This window comes from Poeciliopsis prolifica, unplaced genomic scaffold (assembly GCF_027474105.1).
Source record: "Poeciliopsis prolifica strain line A6 unplaced genomic scaffold, Auburn_PproV2 SCAFFOLD004, whole genome shotgun sequence".
Lineage (NCBI taxonomy): Eukaryota > Metazoa > Chordata > Actinopteri > Cyprinodontiformes > Poeciliidae > Poeciliopsis > Poeciliopsis prolifica.
In genome coordinates this window covers 1,777,696-1,797,607 of record NW_026562379.1, presented here as the reverse complement: position 1 = coordinate 1,797,607, position 19,912 = coordinate 1,777,696, and the positions used below count along the sequence as shown (strand labels likewise).

The window sequence follows — 19,912 nt, the reverse complement described above, 5'->3', positions numbered from 1 at the left end:
GTTCAGGCTAGTTGTCATGGCCACTGATGACAGTAGATAAGCAGCGCTTACACGAGGTTGATTGACAGTGCAAAGATCTTCATCCCGGTTCTGATTGGTTGCTTATGACCAGGAGTGATGCATATATCTGCAGAGGGTAGTAGAAGCACTGGGATCAAGGTCGTCTTTCCCATACAATACTGTCATGATTGAGTGATAGTTTGAACAAATATGTAAAAAGTTACATAGCGCAGCATTAAGCAAAGCAAACTTAAAGTTTAGCGGCTGCAGTAAAATGTTTAAACACTTTTCTTTTGGGGCTGCTTAAGTTTCTTTTGCACTTCTGCTTATGTGAAGGATCTAAATACTTAATCTGTCACTGCATTACTCAAAGAAATGAGAACCTCAAGAGATAACTGGCACAGAAACACTGCTTCCTGTGGCACTTTAACTCATTTCAAAGTCTAATAGTCATCACCCTCACAGGCTTAAATAACACATCATCAATATGGTAGACTTTCTGAGCCAAATCTTACCCTGTGTATTGACTCGTTCAAAGAAGCAATGACTGGGAGCAATTTTCTCTGTCATGCTGCTGTGGGCCTTTGACCTTTCCCTCTTCTGGCCAGTGTCTCCACTTAGGGTTAGGGTTAAACTGCTTCCTGCTTAGCAGACATGTAGCAAGCATCCAACTGAATCCAAGACTCAGACGTTTCTTTCTAAAGTCTTCCCCTCTCTCTCAGGTCGTTTCTGTGCTGAAAGAGTGATTAAGTGCCTCCATTATTAGACTTAATTAATGACTCTTTTCTTACCAGGAACTGGCTGAGAGTTTTCAGAGCGCAGCCGGTCTGCAGTAGGCAGATATGTGTTAATGTAATGATTTACGGACAAGTACGAAACGAAAAAACACAATAAAAAAAATTGTGGTGAAAATCTATTAAATCAATAACAATGGTAACCCTTCTAATTTGTGAGTGCATCCTCTTTTGCAGCCACACATGTTGGTCCGTAACAGAGTCCAGCACCTCCGCAGGAAACAGCTTGCCTAATCCAAACTGCAATAATTACTCATTTTACAGCTTCCTCAATTAGTCAGCATGATCCTGTCAATGAGCTTCATGTAGAAAATGAGAGTCCATAGCTAGAGGCCAGGCGGCTGCTGGGAGGCTGGAATGCTTTGTCACCATGGTGGCAAATTTAAACGTGGATGAAAATGTTTGTTAAATACAAAACAGAAACAAACACAAATTTGTTGGTGCAATTTACAGCAAAGTGAGCGTGTCTTGTTGTTTGTTCTATTCATTATACAAATCAGTCCATCTTGGTTCAGCGTTGCATAGAATTAAGGGAAACATGATATTTTTTTTAAAGAGGCATCTTCTTTTAATATTGTGTGACAGAGTCTTTTGCACCAATCACTGTCAAAAAAGCGATCTCTGCACTTCACAGCGTGACGCCTGCGTTTGCTAACCGGTAGTTTGACCCACTCTTCCTGTGCAAACTGCTGAAGCTGTCTCAGGTTTGAAAGGCGGCGTCTGAGCACTGCAATTTTCACATCTTTCCATAGATGCTCAACAGGATTAAGATTTGGACTCATGGAGAGCCGCTTAAGGGAGGCCTGATGTTTTTCTCAGCAGTGTTTTTTTAGCTTTGTGTCTTGAGTGCTTATGAGTTTTCATTTTGCCTTGCACCCATTCACGTCACTAATAGCAAAACCAAGCTGAGCCTCAAAACCAAGCAGAGCTTCCTCTGTGTTTCACACCAATGTAATAATGTTTATTCTCATCGTAAATTAAGGAGTGAAACTGTGAGTAAACGACATATCAGAAAAGAACGACAAAAGCATAATGGACAAAAGGTTAAGAGTACAACAAAGAGGACATTTGAAATGGACTTTATTATTTAGGGGTGTCAGATTTCAGAGGCTAAATGCAAATGCATGCCACAGTTTTAGGATTTCTATTATTAAAAATATATTAAAAATCTTTCTTTTATCTCCATCTGCTGCACAAGTATTTTTAATCCATTGCAAAACATACCAATATATTTGAATGCTTTTTGTTAGCCAATGTGTTTAAGGTGCACTGCATAATTGCTTTTAATTAAGTTCAGTAGAAATCTGGAGAAATGAAGCTTTGTTTCAATAAGCCATAAATTCACCACTAAATTGTCCCCATCCAAAGAATATGCTGTTCACCAATCAAAAGAACTTTAAGCTACACGTATCGTTCTCAATCCACACAAAGACTCAGGATAATTCTTCGGCTTATCTGTGTCTTAAAGGCTGTGCAGCCCCCACTTCCTCCAACGTAAACTCAATCAGAGATCAAACAACAGATCAAGCAAATGTGGGATTTACAGTTATGTGTGGAAAATGTTCACAAGCACTGCGTGAAGGCTTACACATGGTTTCGACACACACATGTACCGTTGAAACCTAAAGGCAGGCATGCAGATGAGCATGCAGAGGCAAACATCTGCTCATAGAGCAGCCAGAACCGAGTGTCAGAACAGATTAAGCGACAGCCACTGTCACACCGCTGCTCCCCCAACAGCAAACAAAGTGATTTCCTTTGAAGAACGCAGGTAGGCTTTAGAGAAGGTCTCTTTATATTCCTGTGAAGAAGAAACCGTCTGTGTTCCCCGCAAACAGTTTGAGTCACATTAACCATTTGTGTAGCTATCTGGAACGATGCTGTTTTACAGCGTAGCCCTGGTGTTTAGGCCATCTGGAGCGCACAGCACCTCAGAAAAGTGTCCATGTTGAAACACGGGCAGATACTTCCTCTTTTATTGCACGCCGTTATCGAGCTCAATACACAGTGCAAAATTCGGAGGATTAAAATCAGCTACCCAGAAATGATTTGGTTATTCATTCCAGTGAGAAATAGAGTTGAAGGTCATAATAACACAGGCGTTAATAATAATAAACACGGTGGCAGCTAAAATGGAGCAGATATTACCAAAATATACACGTTCTGCTTTTAATCTTGATACTTTTAGTATTTTAATGCCTCTATTTTCCATCTCATTTATTTGTCAGCCTCTTGTCCTCCTCCCTTCTCTTCTCTCTGGATTATTGCTGGTTACAGGTGCCAGCGGTGTCTTGGCCACCGCACAGACAAAGCCATGCCAAGTTCAGCATCACTGCTAGCTGACAGGCCTGTCAGTACAGAAGCAGCTGGGAATTTTGATTCACCAGCCAAAAGTGGACAAACAAATATTTTTGTGTGTTCCAGCTTCATTATATCCTACAGATGAGCTTCACTAAGCTTGGCTCCAGGCTTTATGTAATTACTGAAAGTTCAGGTTTCCATTTTTTCTTCTAAAACAGTTAATGCAGACAGGAAGCTTTTATTTTTATTTATTTTTTTTTCAAAAACTCACGTCCTGATTTTTGGTATTTCGTTTTTATCGTGTTGTTACGCAGATCGAAGATATTTCCATTTAAAGTAAATCATGCATAAAATAATTGTATTCCATGTTTGAGAAGCGAGGAAATCCTTTCTGCCCTGTAGCGTCTCCCAGAAAATATTTTAGCAAAACTCCATCTGCTGCAAAAGCTCTCTTTCTGGAGCCCGGGAGGGTAACATCTGCCACACACGGTCTCTGGTATACCGTCCTCCTCCTGAGAGTGAACCAGCTGTTACAGATGTAACCCATAATGTGCAGAGTCTGGAGCACGTAACCTGAAGGAAGCCTTAAAACAACCAGCTTGACAAACACTGCCACACGCAAACTCTCCAATTTTGAACTTGAGGTGAGGGAGATATAACGTGTGCGATATAAACATAAGTTTAAAGAGTCTATGAGGCAGATTTACATTTGGGGACTATTTGCCATCTGCTCGCAAATTAGAAAGGGTGCCAGTGGGAGCCACGAGTTCTGCAGGTTAGTTGGAGAAATTGCCCCGCTCTACAAATACAGGCACAGCCAGCTAATTTCAGTAATGATTCCACCTGAAACACCATGAATTAGAACAAAGTTGGACCCAGCAGACATGCCGATAATTAAAAATGGCCAAAATGGTAGAAACAGCTTTTCTTCTCGCCACAGGTCACATACACATGAATCTGATTTACTGTGCAGGTATTTAAAATTTGCTTTCTGGCCTAAACCTACAAGGTTGTATATAGACTCTATCAGTTAAATTAAATGTGAGTTCACGCACTAATCAGATTAGTGGAGAAAGTATGTCTTACTGTCTTCACAAGGACTATACATTGGGTTTCATTCATTTTGTATTCATTGCATGTAGCTTGACCCTGACTGTTACCCTCAACATAATCTAGAGTAGTCCTAAACTTAAACCACAACCCAAAAACACCACCTCTCCTCATGGGTCCCCCACAAGCAGCAGTGTGTCCTTACAGCAGTGTATCAAATTCAAGGCCACACACACGCGCACACACAGGCATTTGGTAAGTCACCAATTAACCTGATATTCAGTTAAATTCAGTTTATACAGCAGCAACTCCCAAAAATGTAATTTCAAGGAATTTTATGTGACAAAGAGTCAAATTTATCTCAAATTACTTACGATCAAATTCAGTTTAAATTCTGTTCACGACACAATATGTTCCACTCCAGTCTAATCATAAAGTCAAACCCAATTTAGTCCATTTTCTTCCCCCCACATTTTGCTGTATATTGAAAACGTGCATTGCATGATCAATTCCAGCCAATCATACTATGCTGTTGGTAAAAGTTAGATGTGCAGGGATAACTTAGTAACTAAGGAAAAACCAGCAAGCTCCTCTAACTGTGAAGCAACAGTTACAAGACAGCGTCCTCAGGTACAGTATACCGTATAAAGCAGCTGATGATCATCCATATCAGATAGTAGACAGAATCTCTCTCTCACTACTGTGCCATTCAAAAAATAAAAATAATTTTAGTCATTCTAATTAACCTAATGCAAAAAAATGTTTTAAGCTGATTTAACTTTAGACAACGAGAAAAAAATGTGAATGCGTCTTTTTTTCTGTGAACATAAACTTTTGGTTTTAACTGCATGTTTGAATGAAATATCTCTGGTTAGAGATATTTGTCATACTCACCTGGAAACTTGTGGCATGGAGTCTTTTTGTTGCCTCTTTCACACACCAGTAGGAGTTACAGCTTAGCTACTGAAACAAAACTCATAATAATATGCTGCATATGCTTCACACTCTGAAAGCCCTGACTAATATACCCTACAGAGCTGGTAGCACATCCAGTGACAGCTCCTCATTAAATAATACAATGATCATAAGTAGCTTACAATTCAATCAACAGACAGATCGTCAATGGCTGTGTACGTAAAGCTTTATTAATCCTATTGTTTCAAAATTAGAAGTCAGAGGTGGGTGAGATACTGATGTTCATTAGGCAGTTCATGCCATTTTTTGGCACGGAAAGTTTGTTTTCTTCTTACTGCACGTTCTAGTGCCAGATATTACATATACTGTGATGCTAATATTCTACTTAGACTTCATGGCATGCATGGCATCATGTGATGGCATATGAATATTGCTCTTAAATTGGGTTTGTGGGTTGTGAGCCAGATTTTCCTCTGCCCCTTCGCTGTCTCCAGCAGCCCAAACCAACAGCATGTAGGAGGTGTTTTGTTAACAAAGCATGCAACAACCCCGTTCATTGTATCCCCGCCCCATAACACCTTGCCTCTTTCCATTACCATTAGTGGCATTGCTGTTTTGCAGTAGTTCTGGTTGAAATCATCACATCAGACCTGATAGTGTTATCCTTCTGCTTGAATGGCCCAGTGCCAGACTAAAAGGGACGTGAGGTGAAACAGACAAGGTTAATAAAAGCATCGGGCCACTGACTGACGGTTTCACAGGCAGCTGAGAAAAGATGTTGTGCTCTCTTTCAGGGAGGAGTGTTTTCATGAGCTCATCCACTGAAAGGGTGAGAACATAGTGAAGCACTGTGAAGCCTTCTCATTCTCTATCTTGTCTAGCAGGTGATACAAAAACAACTACTTGGAGTGCTCCAGATAAGAAGACACAAACAAAACTCTCTGCCATAGCAGGGTGGTGGCAGCTTGTATGATAATTGATGGATAATAACTTGTATAGTGTACATAATGCTGCACAGACAGAAGGGCAACACAGAAGCGCGTGTGGTTTTATAGCTGCCAGGGTGAGATACAGATATTTCCTTGGAAAATGCAATGCACATATTTTTTTTATGGCCTCATGAAAAGAACAGCACAGATACCATTTTACATCATCTTTAACCCCTCGGGATGATGTATGAAATAATAAAAATGTGCACTCACACAATCTTTTTACAGCGAGCAAAATTATCTGTCACTCCATGACACAACAACAGCATTCAAAACAATATTTGGTTCTTTTCCCAGGGAACAAATGTGCTACAAATTGTCAATTTTAGTTTTAATGTATGCGAACAATAAAAACAAACTGAAACTGAGTTCAGTTTCAGTTTGTTTCAAAAATGCTTATTCAAAAATGATCATTTTTGAAATCAAATGCTTATTTTTTGAGACCAAGAACCAGAAGTTAAGAAGAATTGAACGATTTGAACCAGAAACCCAAAAAACCTGCTCTTCATCAAGTGATCTCAGCATGTGACACTTGGTCAGATTGAGAACAAAACTCTGCCGCTTCAAATTTGTGTAGAGTGGAGATTCAAAGTTACTTTTATAATCAGTGAGGTGTTTTACAATTAAGACAGAGGAAGTACAGAGATGGAAAAAGGTATTTAATTGAAACATGTATTTTCCACCATATGTCAAGACAAATTTGTGGTTCAGTGAAGGCCTGAGTAAGTGATATAATATTACCAGATGACAGCCAGGTTTAACGTTTTACAGCATTGTTTCACTCCTTTAATCTTTGTGTCACGTAAAATATGTTGACTGAAAATGTGTTTTGAAAAGCAAGAGATTACTTGCTCTGCAGGAAAAGCAGTCAGTAATGCTAATAGCACCAAGGACGCTAACTGTTAATCTAATAATACTTACTATGTATTATTATGTTAGTAGTATTACTAAATCCCTATTCTACAACACCTGATCTAATTTCGAATCAAAATGGTTTTCATCAAATACGACCCTGGAGGCGTCGACTATCAACAAGAAAACGCTGTCTGTCCTGGGTAAAAATGTCAAATTATGTCATGATTTAATGAAGCTGAGCTCTTGCAGAAAATGTGGATATAATTGATCCCTGACAATATTGCATTTGATTGTTTACATTCCTCCTCCAAAACAGGGCAGAGATGGATATATACTTAAAAAAACTGCAGGTGAGGCAGATGGGTTTTGACTTTCTTGATTAGCAGGCAGCATGTGATGCAGAAAGGATGATATGTAAATCTCTGCGTTATCTTTACAACACACTGCAAAAAGCAGATAAGGTTCCTCAATGTGTTGATTTTAATATCATACATATCAAAACACATCCCTGGAAGTGACGGGTGAGAAAGAAAAAACTTGTTGGTCAGCAAAAATACAAAAACAAAAGGAAAATTAGGCATAAAATCTAACCAGAATACACTCTTGACAATTGAAATAATAAATTATATCCCCTTTTGAACATGTTACTGAAAAACATAGTGGGAAAAGGCATAACATTTGAAAAGTAAGTACATGGAGATTTGTTTTTGCACATAATAAACTACTGTACAGCAGTTTTTAGGATGCAACTGATTGATGTCATGGTAAACTTTGAGTAAAAGGTAAAGTTTCTGCTTCAAACTGCTCAGCATTAGGAAGAACATGCACACTTTTACCAGAAGAAATGACGGAAGAAAATCACTGGCTTGGACACTTTCTAGCTAGCTCAGCCCTGATTGACTGATTGGAAACTAGAAGATTCTGTCTTTTTCTGATCTTTCATTACGGCATAAGAAAGATATGGCATAATGTACACATTTACTTTAACAACCAAGTCCAATAAACTTTTAGTGTTGTAGCGTATAACGGCATAGTTCACAGAAAAAGCCAAGAAAACAGCATAAAGACTCACAAACTAAAAAGTGTAGCATTTATCTAAAGTTTTAGACAATTTGTTAAAGCCACGATAACAACACCAAAAGCCCTCATTTCTTCAAAGCAGACTTCTCTTTCAATCTAAATTTATTTTCCCCTTTAAGTGTACTCCTTTCACCTTCAAAGAGGCATCCTGAATATTTAATTTTGTCCTCTGGCACATCAGTTCCTCTGCCAGCAGGATAATGGAGATTGTTTGCACCAAGAAATGTCAGCTGAGCAAGTGTTATCACAACTCCCTGTGGTACGATTCAGCTAACTGTACCCAACCACCATAAAGAAAAGTGCAAGATTTGCCAGAAGTAGCGCCCTACTGGGAACAGAACTGTGTCTGATCAGCAATGTGGACAGTAACTGTGATATTAAAGCGAGTGCTTATCTGAAGAGTGATCGACCAGTCTGTGTTGTTTCACTCAAGCATACAAGGCACATCATACGGCACTTTACATTTTGTATGTAGGCAAATTATGTGACTAACGCATTTGAACTTAAACCGTCTTAACTTGTAGAATGTGGCGGAAAGTGACTTTACCTGCCTTAGGCCTTCCTTGCTGTTCTGCATGATCCGCAGGGCGTAGTTGGACCTCTGACCTTTGCTGTTGAACTCTATGTGTCCTGTTAGGCCTTCCAATTCTACCTATCCAACACAGAGAAAGAAGCTCGTTGGAACCTATTCTCCACCACTGTGATATGCGTTGAGTTTATCTATAAAGCTCTTTGTCTTTATGTAAAGATACTGTAGGATTATTTCTTTATAAGCGGTACAAGAAATGAAAAAGGCTAGAGCAATTAATTTCTAGTGGGACTACACGTGAAAGCACGCTTTAAAATTGTTTACCTAGAATTTTCTTCTTCATTAGCAACGGTTCCAACATCAAACATTGGTGGGCAACACGTCAACAAATAGGAGTAAAAAGGCCTGAGGGTGAGTCTTATTTCACTCCTCAGAACCAATTAGCCCTATTCAAAACATTTGAATACTCGTATCAAGAGGAAGGTTTGTCCTTGTTATTTGTATGTGGAGACAGGGTGAAGGTTCAATGCTGTCTGTTCTTTCAAATTGAGTGGTTTACAGTACAAAACAACGACTTCACACTTCATATACAAATAAGCTTACTGTCTTGGTATGTTTTATCCAACCACAAACACTATAATGATTAGTCTGATGTACTGCAGAGGTTGTGTTGTGCACAGATGTTTTCTCATGAGCCTTGTTAACTTCTAGGCGAACTTTACAACATTTTACATACCTTAACTGAGAGCTGCTCTTCCTAACGTCATTAAATCAACTGGCGAGTTATAAAAATTTGTAAAACCTGAAAGTTAGGGCAAACTTTACCTTCTCTATGCATGAAAGAGTTATGTTTCTCCATAAACAATGGAGAAACTGTTCCCCAAAGTGGAAAATAGGCCCATGTTAAATAAAAAGAGGGGAGGACTGAAGCACGGACTGTTACAGGTAAAATAAGTGTCAGATGAATCCTAAAAGATTGAACATCTCTGTGGTTTGAGAAGCTTTTGCAAGATAATTGAGGTTTAAGCTGTTTGAACAGATACTTTAGTTGATGTTGCTCATCAACAAATATAAAATAAACCAGTAATAATCTTTCAATCAAAAGTCTGCAGGGTCAGATCCAGCGTTGTCTTACCAAACCACAAGCTGACTACTGGTGTTTAAATGTTTGCATTTGTGAGTGCAAAGGGTGAATATAAAGAGTGAAGGACTTTGAGCTTCCAGTATGACAAAGTAAATAAAGTATTTTGATGTACCATTTTCTGGCAGAGAAAAAGGAATCAGAAACCATTAGAAGAATTTAAATTTTTCACAGGCATCTTGCAAAATAGAACCCAGGATTTGTCCATAAAAATGTTTAATTACTTGATTGATGTTAATTAATTGAGCAACACAATCATAAAGCATCCATAAATTCCTGTAATCTTCTTGTGAAAAAATATCAGTATCAGAATATTATGAATGTAAGAGAGTAAGTTTCAGTCTACAGTGATTACACACTCATTTAGTTTCTTTGAGCAAGACAGACAAACAGATTGATATCAAACACATATCAACTTTAAGGATGTTAATCCCATTCAGTCATTTATCTCTAAAAGAAAACCCTTCACTTCGCTGACAGCACGTCTTTATCTCTCCTTCATTGTCTCTCAGGATAGTGCAGAGAAACTATAAACTGACTGAGTAAAGGGAGACATTATCCTGCATCATATATATAGATCTAAGAGGTAAAACAAATATTACATTGTAACAAGATGTGCAGTAAGAGAAAGTTTCACAAATTTGCATAAAATCAAAGCTACTACTTTGAACACAGAAGACTATCTTTGAGGTGCAGGGCCAAAATATCTGCTGATGTGCAACTTACCTAGCAAAATAAATAAATAGAAAAATAAAGAAATGGAGCAGTGCACAAAGAAGTTCTAAAGTATTCAGCCGCTGATAGTTTAATACCGAACTTTGAATTGTTACATTTTGCACACAATCTATTATCTGGAAAAACCTATAGGTGCTATATCAAACGCCACCTAATTAAAACGCTCACTATGAGGAAGTAACATGATTTCCATGACCACAGATAGAGGCACTAATGTTGTCAGCGCACTCAAAATTAATACCAGTGCACAGGTACGATCACTTGGTATGTTATCAGGCTACTGACTGTGCCAGAACCTAAAAAAATAATTTTATTTTCTGCATAAATTTACTATTTGATCAACCACCTGGGCATGCAACGTGATCAAATGAAGAAGATAACGTCTTCCTTAAAACTGGGAAGAATTTTTGCCTTAATTTAGCTTTTAGCATGTTTACTTAAAAACATTGATTGTTTCCAAACAGCCTCTTTGGAAAACTGAAGCTACTGTTTTAATATTTTCTAGATTTAGCCTCTTTGAGTTTAGATTATGATTTTTAATATTTCTCAGTGAAGACAACAATCTCTGCCATTTTTATGGTAAAGATATAAATTGACGAATGTGGCCTCTTGACTGTAAAAAAAAACTGTGAGGCTGTTAACTGACATCTTACCTCCTGAAAAAGTAGGTCACTCATTAAGACAATTTGTTGAATATCATTGTGTGACAACCAAATTTTCATTATTACTATCAAATATAGGGAAATAAAAATAACCAAAGTGATGCAGTTTTTTTCAGCATCACACTCAAGGTTTGACAGCCCTCACCTTTCATACATTTGGAAAATGCAAAATTTAATGACTATGTTTTTGGATACGTTTTATCATCGTCAGAACTAAAGCTGTTGCTTGGTGTCATTGGTGTTGGCATCGCCGTCTCCATTGTAGAAGGAGACGGCGATGCCATGACTGCTGTCATGTTGTTTTGATTCAACAACATGACAGCAGCGTGTTGCAGAGCGGCGGCTAATTGCTATAATATGCCATCATTTTATGTTTAATCTCAGAAAACGAGTTAAGAAGTTTGGAGTTATTTACTGTGGATGTATCTGACTATTTCTCTTTCTGCAAGTCTGTTGCTATGTTTCATGTGAGTTTCAGCCTCCTCTCTTCGTTCTTCGGGGAGTCTGTTTCTTGTGCCTTTCTCCGAAGTAAGAAACAACACACCTAATCCAGCTATTTTAAATCAATTACAGGATGAAAACCACTTAATTGGTCTCCTCTCTGCAGCTTTGAAAAGGGCACAAAGAACACAGGCAAATAAAGAAACAAGAAGACAAGAAGAAAATGTGTGCAATTAACAAATACACACATGCAAAAACTTTAGGTGGCTTATTTGACTCAAAAAAATGCAAATAAAATATACATATATATCCTAAAATTTCAAACTATGCCCTTATTATATGCAGGTTCCTCTACTGTCAGTTTCATCATTTCCATCAAAGTTAATCTTACCATTCTAAGGTAATTCATGAGGCTTGTGCCATGCTCCCAGATTTTGGATGACTTGCAGGAGAGCTGAGTAGCGCCGACGTTCTGGCTGCGGTTCAACTCCTGGACCGCTGCAACCACTGCGTATACCGCATCAAAGAGCAGGGCTGACGAGAGCTGCAGAGGAAGAAGGTGAATCTATTCTTACTACACACACACACACACACACGCACACACACCAAAACACATAGAAACCTGCAATAACTCAAAGTGTAACATTAGAGTGCCTTTTGGGCGGTGAGGGGTTAAACCGTCTGCAGACTGGAAGTGATATTATTCCATTAGATCATGAAAAAGAGTCTGATCTGCTGACAGCGATGAAAACCATCTCTCTCTCTCTTGCGGTGTTTCCTATTTCTCGGAGAGACTCTGTCCTTCCTGCTCTCATCACCAATGAAGCTGGCACACCCCGACTATTTCAATTACTGTCTGCCGCTCTCAGCAAGGGCCAAAAACAGTGGGAGAGGCAGCCTTTCCTCTCATCTCCCCTGAACAAACAGCCTCATCGTCACTGCCGCTTCATCCCTGCTACATACACTTAATTAAAATACCTAATGCCTTTCATAAGAAGCTTATTGAGGGGTTGAGCTTCATTGTTATTTATCTGTTTAATTGAACAGGAGATGAAACGACCCAAAAGTTGGGGGAGTTATCGAGAAATATAAAACAAATTCATGTAAAAAATGAAACATTAAGGGAGTGTGCTTAACTAAAATCCTTCTTATTTAAAGGTGACATTGACACAGTCTATCCACCACATAAATAGAGGAAGAACACTTGACAGAATTGGTGCTACTGACTGAAAAGTTCAATTCTTAAAGGTTGTGCAATGAATTTGTGGGACCGCTGGCAACCTTTGCCCTGAGGTTCAGGAGAACAAGGTTTCAGTAGCTCTGACATATACTATGGAGATAGTATTTAATTTTAAGTTTTGGTTTTGCCGTCGCCTTGTTTTATATCTGGCAAATTATGTTGGTGTGTTAAAAAAGACCTTACACACGAGCTATGTAGGAAATAATGTAGATTTTTTTAGAATAACAAGAACTGTAACATTTTAAAAATAAGAGTATTGCTTTTGATGCTTGACTGATTTTAGTGGTTGGACACTGTTAGGGTCAAGGGTATGGTTTCTGGAAAAGAACGGGATTTGACCTCTGAACCTCTGTGGGCAGCAGCCATTTGCTCCAACACCCAAGCCATTGGAGTGCCATATTCAATTTCAATCCTCTATTTGTCTGATTATTAGTGGAATTAATCAGAAAGTAGGTGAGCCCATCAGTTCCTCTTTCAGTTTTAAGGATCCTACACCCCTGTATGAATTAATCTTCACAGAGTGTGTGCATCAATGTGGTTTCTTCTATTTGCAATTGTCAAAATGTTTGCACCTATTTATTCTAACAATCTAAAGTCAATCTAAAGCTGACTTGTCAAACAAGGAACAACAAAATTATAAATTAATCTGAATAATTTCTTTTAATGATGCCTGACATGCAGTGTTTTGACTATTTTCACAAGTCTGAACTGTAAAATTATAATATAAATTTACTGTAAAATTAAACCTATTTTTATTTTAGGCTATATGCTAAAGCTTCATTTGAATACTTAAAAAATGTGTTTGTATGAAAATGATATTACATCAATTCTATACATTGCAAAATGTGGAAGTCGTTACATAATACTGAGATAATATAGGACAATTTTCTTGAACAATATATAATATTGTAATACTAGGGAAAAGAACTGAAACACCATAACAGGTCTCGTTATCTAAATTTGTTTAACACTCTGTGAGTTTTATGCTTATTCAGTCTATAGCTCACAGGTTCCCTATACTCACCTTCACTTAGTAAAATTCTGTTCTGATTCACATTTTGACATAAGATGGACTGTCAAAAAACATTTTATTTAGGTATACAGAATTGTTATTTTGCCCTTGTTATTAATAGGACATACAGCATCTGTCAAAATAAAATAAAAAAAATATACACATGTGACATCAGATCAGAGTTAATTTATTCCTCACCCCCTCTCAGTCTTATTATCTATTTAAACACAACACCCACTTTGAGTGAAACATGTGTTATGTCAAAAGGCACAGGCCTTTCCAAAACTTGTGTGGATTGTATGTGGACGCTGTGACGGAGCGGCGACCTGTTCAGGTTGTACCCTGCCTCTCGTTCATTCATAGCTGCTGCTGGGCACCAGCACTCCTCGTCATCCCACAAGAATAACCGTGCATGATGATGAATGGATGCATGCGCACCTTTCCTTACACTGGTATTGTGCCGAAGTAGCTGTTGCCAACTGGACCTGTTTCCTCCGCCATGAAGAGGAAGAGTGCCAAATTTTCTCTTTGCAAGAGTAATGTTTTTTTTTTTTTTTTGCAAAAAGTGGTTGGAATGCATCTTTAACATCTCTATTTATACCTAACTGGACTCTAACTGCACTGTTATTATAGATTTTTTTATTTTATTTGACAAAACCTAATTATTTTCTTTTGAACAGTTATTGATCTTTAAACTTTGATGCTACTCACCCACATGTTCTCTTTTAAAAATAATGGTGCAGGACTTCAATTTTATGAAGTCCTGTGTTTAGTGAAACACATGTCACTGAGACATGTGTTTCACTAATGTCTCAGTGAAACACATGTACTGGTAAGGTCATCTGTTTGCGTTTTTTGAAAATGTGCGAAAGTGAATTAAAAGGGTGTAATGACAGTGCATGTCTATCTGGGCTATTATCAGTTTCTTGCTTGGCTCCTGTCAGCTTGTATCATTGGTGGTTATTTGCTAATTAACTACAAGTCCTAATTGCCGCAGGCTCACCAAGTATCCAAGTGACCCAGTGTATAAAAAAGACACTTTTTCTAGCTATGTATGAATTATTCCTAACCTGTTTCACCACGCATCATTAAACCAACGGCTAGTGGGTGCGTGCATAAGACCGGTTTCTCATTTTGTATTTTTTCTTGCTTAAAACAGGGAAAATTATGTTAAAACTAAACCCTGAAGCTATTCATCTGATCTGAATTTTGATCTGGAATGTCATTCTACAATGTCTGAACTTTTAGTGATTTTCTATTTATTTTCTGCTCATGCTTTTACCAATTTTTATTTTATTATCATCACTTTTATCTTCCAAACTGGTGTAAGTGGTTGAGGTTTGTCAGCTGCCTACAAATTTTCTATGGGACTGAGATCAGGGTTTTGTGACACCTGCTCCAAAACACAGGCTACTTAAATTTTTTCACACAAGGTTCATTCTTTCCTCACGATGCCATCTATTTAGTAAAGTTCACCAATCATCTAAACTTTATCGTTTGAAAAGGTTTTAATAAGGATATTGCGTAATGTATACAACCACATGTTTTAAAAATAATTTAAACCAATTCAGGATTTGCTAAGTTTATTCTTGAAATGTTATAATGTCAGAATGGCATTGTGGACAAGCAGGAAATCCTGTCCTTATAGCTTCCATGGAGTCTGAGAACACACATCCACCGTCATAGCTCCTGATGTAACGCTAAGCTTCTGTTTTTACGACCAGGCTTACAGACAAATGGATGAGAACGCCGGGCCTGGGGGGCCTATTAGAAAGTCAGATAATGCTCATAAATTGTAGTCCCATAAAAAGCAGTTCATGAGGGAAATTTACCATCTTTTATTTGGAGACTTTGAGAGTGAAAACTCCAATAATCCTGTTCTATAAACTAGGGATAATAGTATTAAAAAGAAAATATTTTAGAAAATCTTCTTAATTAAGACACACAGCCATTTTAAACAAATAAGCATATATGTTTAAAAACAAATACTATTACAGAATATAGCTATGGTAATACTGAATTCCTAACATCTTTGATAATTTAGGAGATTATTTAGGACTAGGCATGCTCTATGATGGGCCGTTAGCAAGGAAGAAGCTATTATATAAGTGATAAGCTGGTGCTAAGCAATGCTAATGAGTTGTCTGGGAAACAAGAGCAACATTCAGTGTCTTTCCTTGTAATGTGTGCAACCCGAGAACTGTTGTCTGTAAAGCTTCAAAAAGTCCTGTGTGGAAATAACACAGCATAGCATAGTTAGACTGTGACATTCAGATGTTTTGTGAATGTCCTCTGAATTTATGAAGAGCTTAAAAAAAAAAACATATCCGTCAAAACTCTTTGAAATAAGATTCAAATTTCATGTGTTTACTTAAAAAAACAGATGTAGTTATGCACTTATAAGACAGTTCACTTCCTAAGTCACAGGAGAGCAGCTGAGACTTGTAAAGGAGAAAAAGGTTCATTTTGTTGCACCGAATCCACAGAATTTTCTTCAGACCTGTTTCACAGCTCGTCTCCACAACGTCTGTTTAGATGCTAAGTCAAGGCCCCGATGCGATGAAGATGTTTTTTTTTTCCACTGCATGTGAATTAATTAATGTTGTTGTGTTTATGAATTTGTAATTGTGCTTTGTTTATGTTGAAGTGGTTTGCACCTCAGGGCCTCCTCTTAAAACATATATTGAGGTTATTTTTCTTTCAAGAAATTGGTTCAGTTTTGACATAAAATAACAAATAATACGTTTTATTAGCATAGAAGAACACCATAAAAGTGGCAATTACAGTCTGATTAACATATAGCTGTTTCATTTTTATGATTAAAAGATGGAGTGGATGGAGGATGAAGTGTTTAATTCATTTCCTCTCAACTCCTCTGCTGAGAACTAAGAGGTCACACTTCATTCTTATGGTGCATCTTTGCTGTATGTGAGATTATTTTATCGGGTCACTAACCGGAGTGCCAGCAAAGGGTGCGTGGTCACAATTCTCCTGCCAGGAGCGATTGAGGCTTAGCACAAATTCCTGGAAGAAGGGATGCGTTTTATTGAAGACTGAAAACCCGACAATGTTGACCCGCTGGTCAGCCACATCATCCAGTCGTAGCAAAGTGAATTCCTGTGAGGAGAAAGGAAACAGAGCGAGAGGAAGCGGTTACTGAAGGCACGCAGCACACTTTAATTGAAGCGGTTGTTTGCTGCCACCATTCGCCCTCATTTGTTTAAATTACAGCAAATGATATATTGAATGGGTGTCAAGGTAAAAAGGGCATGTGTTCATTAAACAGGTTTACATTCAGTTTTATTTGTATGACTCACTTTCCATTAACTTCCATTATTCTGGTTGATTTGACGTGGAACAGCTGCAGCATTTTATGCATTTTCACTATTTAAGCAGACATCACTGCACAAAATGAAGCATTTTCCACTGCCACATGAATTTCCTTCCATGGAGGTCACTGTACAAACAGTGCTGAAGATACACCGGGAAGCAAATACGTCGGAATTACCTGCTGATTGATGGAGAGAGACTGTGACAAACTAGAGAATTGATGGGAAGCTGATAAAGGACACTGAGACCTGTAGATAAATGGGATGGAAATCCATTGCATACCAACGTCTTCAAGGTTGTGAAAAAAAAAGGGAAATAGAAGTCATTTGTTATTTTGTTCTTTTGCTCTGGGGACAATCTTTGCCTGGGGAACAGCAGTCAGGGGACAAGGTGAGAAATGAGGGAGTGCAGGAAAAAGAGAACTCAGAGGTGTGACAGCAGATGGATATTTCCTGAAGGTTAATAGAGGTGTCAGAAACCAGTTCCCTCTCAGGTGGCGGCCTTCACCTGCCTTCCTTTTGTGTCGTCGATGTTATGACAGTTGGACCAAGCAAAGTCTAGCTATCTACCTGTTTCCCACTAAGGCCAGGGACTTGGAAGATAAGTGTAGTTCGTGGGATGGTAAATGTTGGAAGGGAGGCTACGATAGAGTTGACAGCGTGCAGCGAGAGGTGACATGTGACAGTGGAAACAAATGGGAATGGATCCAAGGAGTTGGCTCTTAGCCACTGGAATAACACAGACCTATGACACTATTGTCTGTACAAACCAATAATTCCTCAACTGTGACATATAATCATTGTTTTGTTGTTAAATGTCTAACATCCACCTTTTATCACCAAGACGCCATGTAGTTTTACCACAATAGAGTAAGTTTATCTGCATTGAGTTAAAAGAAAAAGTCTACTTCAACCTGAGATTTTAGGTCTTATTTCATTGATAAATATGGAGGACACATGGAACTTTATCTACAGTTCATCAGACTCTACAGAATAAAGAAGAAAGATCACTTGAATTGAATCAAATACGTCTTAAATAGTGGTTTAACAGATATCTATGCCAGCAGATTGCTGCAGTATTTGCAGTTTTTTTCTCACTTTTCCCTTTAAGCCGATGCATCTGTTTTTACATCAACCAACAGTGATATGTCACCATAAAGGTGGAAAAATGTAAAAAATGTCTGAAATCAAGTATCTTGGTTTCATATTTACTTCACCAAAACTCATATTTTGGGATGTTGACACTTTTTAGTTGAAATATGAAATGTGATGAGCAACACATTCTTTTCAATGTATGCAACTTGTTCAATCTGTCCTGCCTCCATGTGTTTCTTGACTTTGGTTAGCTGTAATTATACTTGATGCACCAGCTTCAAGAAAAGCAACATGCAGTTATTTAGCTTTCACTTAAAAAGAGAAGAGTACTTATAATGACATTAGATCATCTAATTTGTAGGGATTTTACAGTTTTCAGTCAGTGCCTTTGAGCCTGTGCAGCTGCCATTGCATGCAACTGTGTGCAATAGAAAGCAGAATTTATGGTGCAGAGAGAAAATGGACTCAAACTGGTTGAATAACTCTGCTCAGCTCCCAAGCCTTTTAAATGCCGTGAAATGACCACATACTAGAATGCACCCTAATCTGTTTGTGGTGTTTTAATAAATAGCAGAATTTGAAGGGCAACATTAAAAAAACAAAGTGAAAAGAGAAAAATGATGAAATGTTAAGATGAAAAATATAAATAAGTAAACCTTGAGAAATCTGAAAACATTACCCAGAAACTCTGCTAAGCTTTGAAAGATGATGGAAGCCTACAAAGGTCCACAATTTCTAATTAGCCTATAAACAAACATGAAAAACATAAAAATGACCTTCTACTCTTTTAGAAGAACACAGATGAGGGGGTATTAAATAAATCACATAAAGGACATTTACAGACAAAGAGTGAATAGGTTCATGAATTAAATAACAGACAAGCAGGAAAGGTGGAGAAAAGCTCTTAAACCACAAGAGGACTCGGCATGAGTCACTCCACAGTGGAGTAAGAAGAAGAGACTGAGCTGATACTCACGCGGATCAGAGGAGGGCAGGAGGAAGCAGGGAATATTGACTTTGAGTGGGAGGGCTATTATCCCCAGTGCTAACCCCACAGAAACCTGAGTCCTAAATGTTTAATCATGCTGACAAGCAGCAGAAAATTTGTTGTGTCCATCCAAGGAGATGGTTGGATGGAACTTTATCAAAATGTTGGAGAATGCCATCCACATCAGAAAAGGGAAAGCCTAGAAAAAGTTCAAGATGGCGATCTAAACCTTTTGAATTGAAGATGCAAACATGCAACATGTGAAGGGTGCTTGTCTTAGAGATGCTGGGCATTTCTGAAATTAAAATATAAGGTGTAATTTTAAGCAACATGTCTTCATAAGGCTGTAATCTGTATTCATTGGGAAAACTGAACAAAAAAAGGTGTTCTTTTTGGAGATCATTACAGAAGCCAAGTACAAATATTGGCAATTACATGATTGAAAGCACCCAGATTCAATTTGCTTCAATAATAAGAACACTTTTCAGGCTCCCTTTGATTCCCCAGAGTCCTCCCTCCTATGACATCCAGCTGTCACTAAAGGGGTTGTTAGTCTGGTACATTTCTGCCAGGTGAAGTGCACTTGATTTTGGTACTGAACAGACCATTCCAATTTCTGATTGTACCCAACAAAAGGTGAATAGACCTTTACATGAAAAATCGGTGGGCACAGATTTTGGTGAGAAAGTAGCTCTGACCTCTCAATAAAGAAATACTTTTTTTTCCCCACCAGGTTTCACTGTGCCTTAAAAAAGT

General features: G+C 38.1%; 1 protein-coding gene across 2 annotated transcripts in view; it reads right to left on the bottom strand.

Annotated features, from left to right (window-relative positions):
- The window catches only part of grik4 (glutamate receptor, ionotropic, kainate 4), a 323,313-nt gene that overhangs the window by 60,188 nt on the left and 243,213 nt on the right, over positions 1-19,912 (bottom strand). For both annotated transcript variants that reach the window (XM_055028391.1, XM_055028392.1), the window contains exons 9-11: positions 16,700-16,861; positions 11,884-12,036; positions 8,532-8,636 (exon numbers count right to left, since the gene is read on the bottom strand). In XM_055028391.1, the coding sequence (XP_054884366.1) occupies positions 8,532-8,636; positions 11,884-12,036; positions 16,700-16,861 (420 nt within the window). The remainder of the gene's footprint in view (positions 1-8,531; positions 8,637-11,883; positions 12,037-16,699; positions 16,862-19,912) is intronic.